At 44.4% G+C, this 7500-nt stretch overlaps 1 protein-coding gene across 1 annotated transcript; it reads right to left on the bottom strand.

The window, feature by feature from the left end:
• Window positions 1–63: 63 nt before the first annotated feature.
• LOC143036814 (uncharacterized) lies at window positions 64–4400 on the bottom strand. The gene has a single exon (XM_076204606.1). The coding sequence runs from the start codon at window positions 3368–3370 to the stop codon at window positions 197–199; it is 3174 nt and encodes a 1057-aa protein (XP_076060721.1). The 5' UTR covers window positions 3371–4400; the 3' UTR covers window positions 64–196.
• Window positions 4401–7500: the final 3100 nt, after the last annotated feature.

Genomic DNA, 7500 nt, shown 5'->3' with positions numbered 1-7500 from the left:
ACTACTACTACTACTACTACTACTACTACTACTACTACTACTACTACTACGTGAGTCACGACCTCCATCCTCGTGGAACTGTGTGGTGGAAGCAGCAGGATCTGTCTCCCACAGACACAGTTCATTGGCCCCTCTCCCGCCAATGACTGTGGTCGACAACCCTTTTATCTGTGGATTTAATTTTTATTAACAATGCCTAATACAAAAGTTCATTTATCCTACTGTCAACCACCGTCTGCTCAAAATCTAGGTTTTGTATATGTGCCGATTTGGGCGGTGGGGACCTTGTACCTCTCAGGCATAGGAGGGCTGATCTTAGGAGTGAGAATGACAGTCTACATCTCATCCATGAAACAATGCTGCTTTTGGGTTGTTGTTTCTTTTCAGCCATTACCTCTGCCAGCCGAGCGTAGAATGCCTTTGCTTTAGGACCCATCCCACCTGAGGTCGTAAAGGTTATAGGAGTGAATGAGCCCTGGTCTACATTCTGTATACGCTCTTCGTACATCCTGATCTTCTCATACTCGTTCCGGAAGTGAGATGCCTCAATAGTTAGGTTGTTGTAACAGGGGGACATCGGATCAAATATTCGCATGTCAAAGAAAGCCAATTGTCCCCGTGTCCAGAAACCTCTTGCGCTGACATCCACTCTTGCTTCATCTGATGTGTTGGACGTGCGGTATCTGAAGTTCTCCCCTCCTAGTGGAAGTAATGTTGGTTCGATAGTCACATCCTTGCACACCTCCTGAAGCATTTGGGCAGTGAGATCTCTTACCTCATCATGTCGCATGCAAATGAATCCACCCTGCTTGCATATCATCGCATGGTCCGGAGTAAACTGTGCACCACAGGAGCATCTGTTAGGCAGCCCTCCCAATGGCCATCCATACCTCAGGGCAATGGCATCCGTGAATTCTCTTTTGTTTAAGGTGAATCCCTTTGCCCTGATTGGTAGTGCTGTCAGCCAATTGGAGGCCCCAACTTCCTGTGCCAATGATATCTTTCTTTTCATACAATTCGATACCCGAGCTAGAAGTGCTTGAAGTTCCTCCTTCTGCCTCTCCTCCCTTCCCTTTGAAATGTTTCTTCTAATTTCTCTGATCTCCTCCATGTTAGTCTCCTTCCGTTGATCTTGTGACACGATGTTGTTTGTCAGGGAGGACGTGAGTTTCATAGAGTTTTGGTGTTCTATTTTGGCTAGGTTTAGCGGGTTGGAGATGCCTAGCCCTCCCATTCTAGGTGGAAGTTCAATGAGTTTTCTTTCCTCTTCGTTTAATGTCCGTCCGTTGGTGATGACCGGTACTAGCTCGTTTCTAATGGCTTCTTCAAGGGGTCCTAATAGGTCGGTGATGTTCGGTACCGTCCTTAATATGTAGTTCCACTTATGTTTAACCCCATATATGAATGCGGCATATGCCGCCTGCGGTTCGGTCTTTGCAAAGTTAGCTAGGAGCCTAACTTCCGCTACCCAATCGTTAACTTTCTTTTCAATATATTGCTTTTTAAAGGATTCTGAGCCGATCACTGCACCGAGATGTCTTTCCCCGTCTTTTGTTACCTTCACTTCACTGTTCTCAAAGAGGATTTTGGCATTGTCAAAGTGCTCTGGTTTCACTATGAGGACAGATTTCTTTGCATTCGGAATGTAACCCAAGCCCGGGCCGTGTGCCAACACCAGATCCCACCACTTTTTTAGGTCAGCTACTTTTCCTGCCCCCGTGAGATCATCTGCATATGCTACCTGTTTGACCATGGTGTCCTCATATTGTATCTTCTGTTGCAGGTGCATAAGACCGAGCGCGTACATAGCCATGGCCACCGGGTCTCCCTGAGTGGTTCCTTCCGCGGATTTGATGATCTCCACTTTAGTTTCTTTTTTCTCAAACCTGTTGGTGACAAATAGGTTTGCAGGTTCTCTGTATGTGTTCTCCACATACCTGGCCAAAATTGGGCATTTAATTTTGATGTTGTGTATTGTAGCCTCTCTATTCAAGTTGTTGAATGCGTTTGATGCATCGACTAATAGGACTGCTTCGCATTCCGGTTCCTCGAATATTTTCCTCATGGCGTGCACTGCTGCCTCGGAACCCGCCTGTTGCCCCGCGCACACCTGCAGGTTGCCAGCCGCTTCTCGCACCTCATCCTTCGCGACTTCCATGATGGCTTTTCCTACTATTCTTCGCAGCACCTCGCCTATACCAATCGGACGACAGCCAGGTTTCTTATCCAGCGGGATAAGTCTGCACGCTGTGTATGCCTCCAAGTGCTGGCAGTCCTCAGTCGCCAGTTTCTTTGCCAAACCAGCGATGGCCTCCTGCAGACTCCCCGCTGCCGTTCCAAATAGGCTGGTGCTAAGGAGACATTTCCATCCAGACGCATCTAGGCCCGATGGTCCCGCCGCTCCCTGGGTGTGTAGAGCATGGTTCCAGATCCTTCCTCTTGTGATGCTGTCAAAGACTACCTCGTGGGGTGGAAGGTAGTCGCCACTGAATTTAGACTCCAGGTTTGCTGGTCTTGCTTTTGGGTGTTTTTCTTTCAGGATCTTTAGCGTTTCCTCGTTTAGGGATAGAACTCCAGGATCTTCACTCTCCCCTGCGAGCGACCTCATGGCAGCCGCGACCTTTCCATGCCTCATCTTATCTGCAAAGTTTCTGGCTTTGTCTTCTAGATTTTTCTTTCTGTTGACACCCTTGTAGAGTTTACCTTGGATGGCCTCTGCTTCCATCAACAGTTGCTCCACTTCTCCCTTTTCCCACTTTTCCATCCTCCGTTGCAATGCCTGGATGTTCTCAGAGTGCTTAGATTTTCTGTGGGTCCTCTGACATGTAAGGTGTGGAAGGATAGCTAGCGTTTTGAATACCATGGGGGCGTAGGGAGATGAATTTATATATGCTCTTAATAGATGGGTCATTTCCTCTATTAGGCCTTTGGATGCATTGCATTTAGGCGGGGTGAAGAGGTTTCCTGGAGAGAAGGCAAGTATCCTGTTGTAGGCGTCGTTCAGCCACTCCTTAGCCCTGGGCTGCTGCCATGTCTGCCAGAACCTGCCCTCCTCTCTCTCACCCTGCTGTTCTTGATGACGTGGGCTTTCGCCCACCGGCCTCACGTTCGTGGGATCACTTCCCTCTTCTACGTCTCTCTCACTCACAAGACCACTACCCACGTTCATCTCTATCGCCTCGCTCCCATCATTCACATTCCCCACATCTCCCAGTTGATCACTTCTCGCCTCCGGCGGTTGTTGCTCCCCTTGATTTCTGCATTCCCCTCCTCTTCTGCAGTTTGTGCATTTCCTTCCATTTTTTACGCAAACGCATTGCCTGCAATTTTGCTGTGCAGATGAACAAACACAGCATGTTTTGCCGACCATCTTGGGTGGGACTCCTAGTCCTTGGCTGACTAAGATGGACAGTGCTAGATTCCCCAGTCTTCACCTGTGCCAGCCCCAGGGCCCAGCCTCTGTGGTAATTTAATCACTTCAAATTGACATTCTCTGTTCGTCCACTGGCTTATTATCCAGTTCTCACATGATAGATCACAATTTCCCCTCATGTTTATCTGAGAGAACACATGCAGGTCTGAGATAGAGCGTGGGATATATATAGATGCAAACACACATACACACATATGCATACATACACACATACACACACACATATGTATACATATATATAAATACATACATATATACATACACATACACACATACATATATATACATACACACAGATACACAAATATATATATATATACATATATATAAATAACATGGAAAAGAGGGGTGAGAGAGGTAGGGGTGCCCTCGAATGCAGTTGCGCATATATGATGCAGGGGGCAGCTATGGGAAGAAAGCCAGGGCGTGAGATATGATGGTATTTACGTATGATGGATACAGATTCAGGAGGAGGAGGAGAGAAACGCTAAGGGAAGTAAAGCAACAGGAAGGAGGGGGAGGATGGGGAAGACTGGGGAGGGAGATGGGAGAGGGGGATCATGAGGGGAGTAAAAGGAGATGAGTAATAGGAGGGAATGAGAGAGCAGGGGGAGTAGGAGGAGGTGGGTAGTAGGAGGGGATGAGAGAGTAGGAGACAGCGTAAAGGAGAGAGGAAGGGAGAGATAGATAGATAGATAGACAGATAGATAGATAGACAGATAGATAGATAGATAGCGAGAAGGAAAGAGAGAGAAAGAGAGATAGAGAGAGAGCGTCAAAGACAGAGGGATAAAGGGGGAGAATTTTGAGGGAGAAATAGTAAGGATGATAGAGGTAGATGAAGAGAAAGAGGAGGCAAAATAGATAGATAGATAGATAGAGAGATAGAGATAGAGAGAGAGAGAGAGAGAGAGAGAGAGAGAGAGAGAGAGAGAGAGAGAGAGAGAGAGAGAGAGAGAGAGAGAGAGAGAGAGAGAGAGAGAGGGAGAGAGGGAGAGAGAGAGAAAGAGAGAGAGAGAGAGATAGAGAGAGTGTCAAAGACAGAGAGACGGGGGGGGAGAATTTTTGAGGGAGAGATAGTAAGGATGATAGAGGTAGATGAAGATAAAGAGGAGGCAAGAGAAAGAGAAAGAGAGAGGGAAAGGGAGATAGACGGATGAAGAGAGAGAGAGAGAGAGAGAGAGAGAGAGAGAGAGAGAGAGAGAGAGAGAGAGAGAGAGAGAGAGAGAGAGATAGTAAGAGGATAGAGGGCGAGTGAGGGGAAAGGCAGGAAAGAGAGAGAGAGAGAGAGAGAGAGAGAGAGAGAGAGAGAGATAATAAGGGATAGAGGGCGAATGAGGGGTTAGGGGCGGATTGTGGTTAGCGTCGGCTCTCTGGGTCTGAGGGGCTGTGGGGGAAGAAAAGGTGGGGTAGGGAAGAGGGTAGAGGAAAGAGGGGACTAACGTCCACTGTGGGTCATAAAATCTATATTGTGCCTTGAGCTGTATGTTGACATGCTAGACACTGCCTACGAACCAAAACTTCGCACACAGGCGAATGATTAAATAAGCCTGTTTGGTCAACAGGTGCCTGTCCCTCGTTCACTGGCAAAGCGTAACATCTGCGGTCATCTACATCTTAGAACTTATATCTATCTTTACAATTATCCATCAAGTCTACCTTAAGATCAGGCTTGCGTAAATGCCCTGTGTGAACTTAAGATAATCTAGTCTCCTATTTATTATTTATCTCCACCCCACCACGCTTTGGAGCTGCCGTCATATCTTGGCTCTAACTTGTGGCTCTTGAACATTTATATATATGTATATATTATAATTAGAAAGATAGAGGAGGAGCGACAGGAGGAGAGAGGAGAAAAGCGAGAGAGAGGAAGAGAGAGAGAGAGAGAGAGAGAGAGAGAGAGAGAGAGAGAGAGAGAGGGAGGGAGGGAGATGGGGGAGTGAACCGGGAGGAGCGAGAGAGATATGATGTGAGAGATATAGGCCGAGTTATATAGATAAAAATTATAATTTATAGTTTTTGAACCAATGCATCCAGGCTTGTGGTGGTGTGGAGAGGATGTCGAGCATACCTGTGTGAATTCCTGCTTTAAACTTTGATATTTCATAGAAGAAAGAAGAAGACTAAAGAACGATAACAAATAAATAAATAAATAAATAGATAAATAAAAAGGTAAATAAGGAATAATTTAGCTGAGTAGATGCATAAGCATTAATAATAGTAAATGGATAAAAAATAGAAAATACCGTATGACTAAATATATAAATGAAAAAGAAGAAAAACTATTTAGGAAAGGCGATCAAGTACCTTACCATATCTTAAAATATCTTAACATTTCTGTTTTAAGTGACGAATACCATACACACAGTTATGCTCACACCCCTGTGGCCTGTCTGCGTGCTTCGAGTCGGTTACTCTCGGGGGATGGGGGGGGAGGGGGGAAGCTTACCAATGCCCTTAGCCTTGGCACCTCTGACCAGTTGGCATCTCTGGCATTGTTCTCGTCCGGTCACTGTATTTTCAATTTTTCACTATTTTCAATGCACTTTCAGAACACACACTTTCACATGAGGCCTAGATACGGCCGACCTCAACACATAATATCAGCTTCGTCCATTTCTAACCCTCTCCCCCACCATAAATATACTATCTCTCGAGAGAGAAAGAGAGCACGTCCTCTCCGCACGACACCACTACTACTACTACTACTACTACTACTTTTACTACTTCTACTACTACTACTATTACTACCACTTCTACCACTACTACTACTACTGCTACTACTACTACTACTACTACTACTACTACTACTACTACTACTACTACTACTACTACTACTACTACTACTACTACTACTACTACTACTACTACTACTACTACTACTTCTACTACTACTACTACTACTAGTACCACTACCACTACTACTACTACTACTACTACTACTACTACTACTACTACTACTACTACTACTACTACTACTACTACTACTACTACTACTACTACTACTACTACTACTACTACTACTACTACTACTACTACTACAACTACTACTACTACAACTACTACAACTACTACAACTACTACTACTACTACTACTACTACTACTACTACTACTACTACTACTACTACTACTACTACTACTACTACTACTACTGCTACTACTGCTACTACTACTACTAACACTACTACTACTACTACTACTACTACTACTACTACTACTACTGCTTCTACTATTACTACTACTACTACTACTTTTGTTTTTCAAAAAATATCTAACTGTGTGGTGAAAACGGGCAGGATCTGTCTTCTTCTATCACAATTCATTGGCTCCACTTACGCCGATGGTTGTGGTCGCCTTCTCTTTTCTATTTTCACCAACTTACATCTAATACAATTTTCTTTTACTAGAACTTATAATACAGTTTGCTCAAAGCCGAGGTTCTCTTTATGTGCTGGTCTTGTGGAAGCTATTTGTCCTCAGACATAGACGAGCTGACCTTACGAGTGAGAATGCGAGACTACATCTCATCCACGCCACAACAATACTTTTTTTTTCCTAGTTCCACCACGAACTCCAAGGAGAAGAAGAGAAAAAATGAGAAGAAAGAGAAGAAGAAGAAGAAGAAGAAGAAGAAGAAGAAGAAGAAGAAGAAGAAGAAGAAGAAGAAGAAGAAGAAGAAGAAGAAGAAGAAGAAGAAGAAGAAGAAGAAGAAGAAGAAGAAGAAGAAGAAGAAGAAGAAGAAGAAGAAGAAGAAGAAGAAGAAGAAGAAGAAGAAGAAGAAGAAGAAGAAGAAGGAGAAGGAGGAGAAGAAGAAGAAGAAGAAGAAGGAGAAGGAGGAGGAGAAGAAGAAGAAGAAGGAGAAGAAGAAGAAGAAGAAGGAGAAGGAGAAGAAGAAGAAGAAGAAGAAGAAGAAGAAGAAGAAGAAGAAGAAGAAGAAGAAGAAGAAGAAGAAGAAGAAGAAGAAGAAGAAGAAGAAGAAGAAGAAGAAAGAAGAAGAAGAAGAAGAAGAAGAAGAAGAAGAAGAAGAAGAAGAAGAAGAAGAAGAAGAAGAAGAAGAAGAAGAAGA

Source organism: Oratosquilla oratoria, chromosome 2, assembly GCF_046742065.1.
Source record: "Oratosquilla oratoria isolate Oo_2021 chromosome 2, ASM4674206v1, whole genome shotgun sequence".
Taxonomy (NCBI): Eukaryota; Metazoa; Arthropoda; class Malacostraca; order Stomatopoda; family Squillidae; genus Oratosquilla; species Oratosquilla oratoria.
This window is presented reverse-complemented; position numbering and strand designations above follow the sequence as displayed.

Excerpts from the sequence above, each read along its gene's own strand:
- LOC143036814 (XM_076204606.1), bottom strand. The coding sequence starts at position 3,370 with ATGGTCGGCAAAACATGCTGTGTTTGTTCATCTGCACAGCAAAATTGC.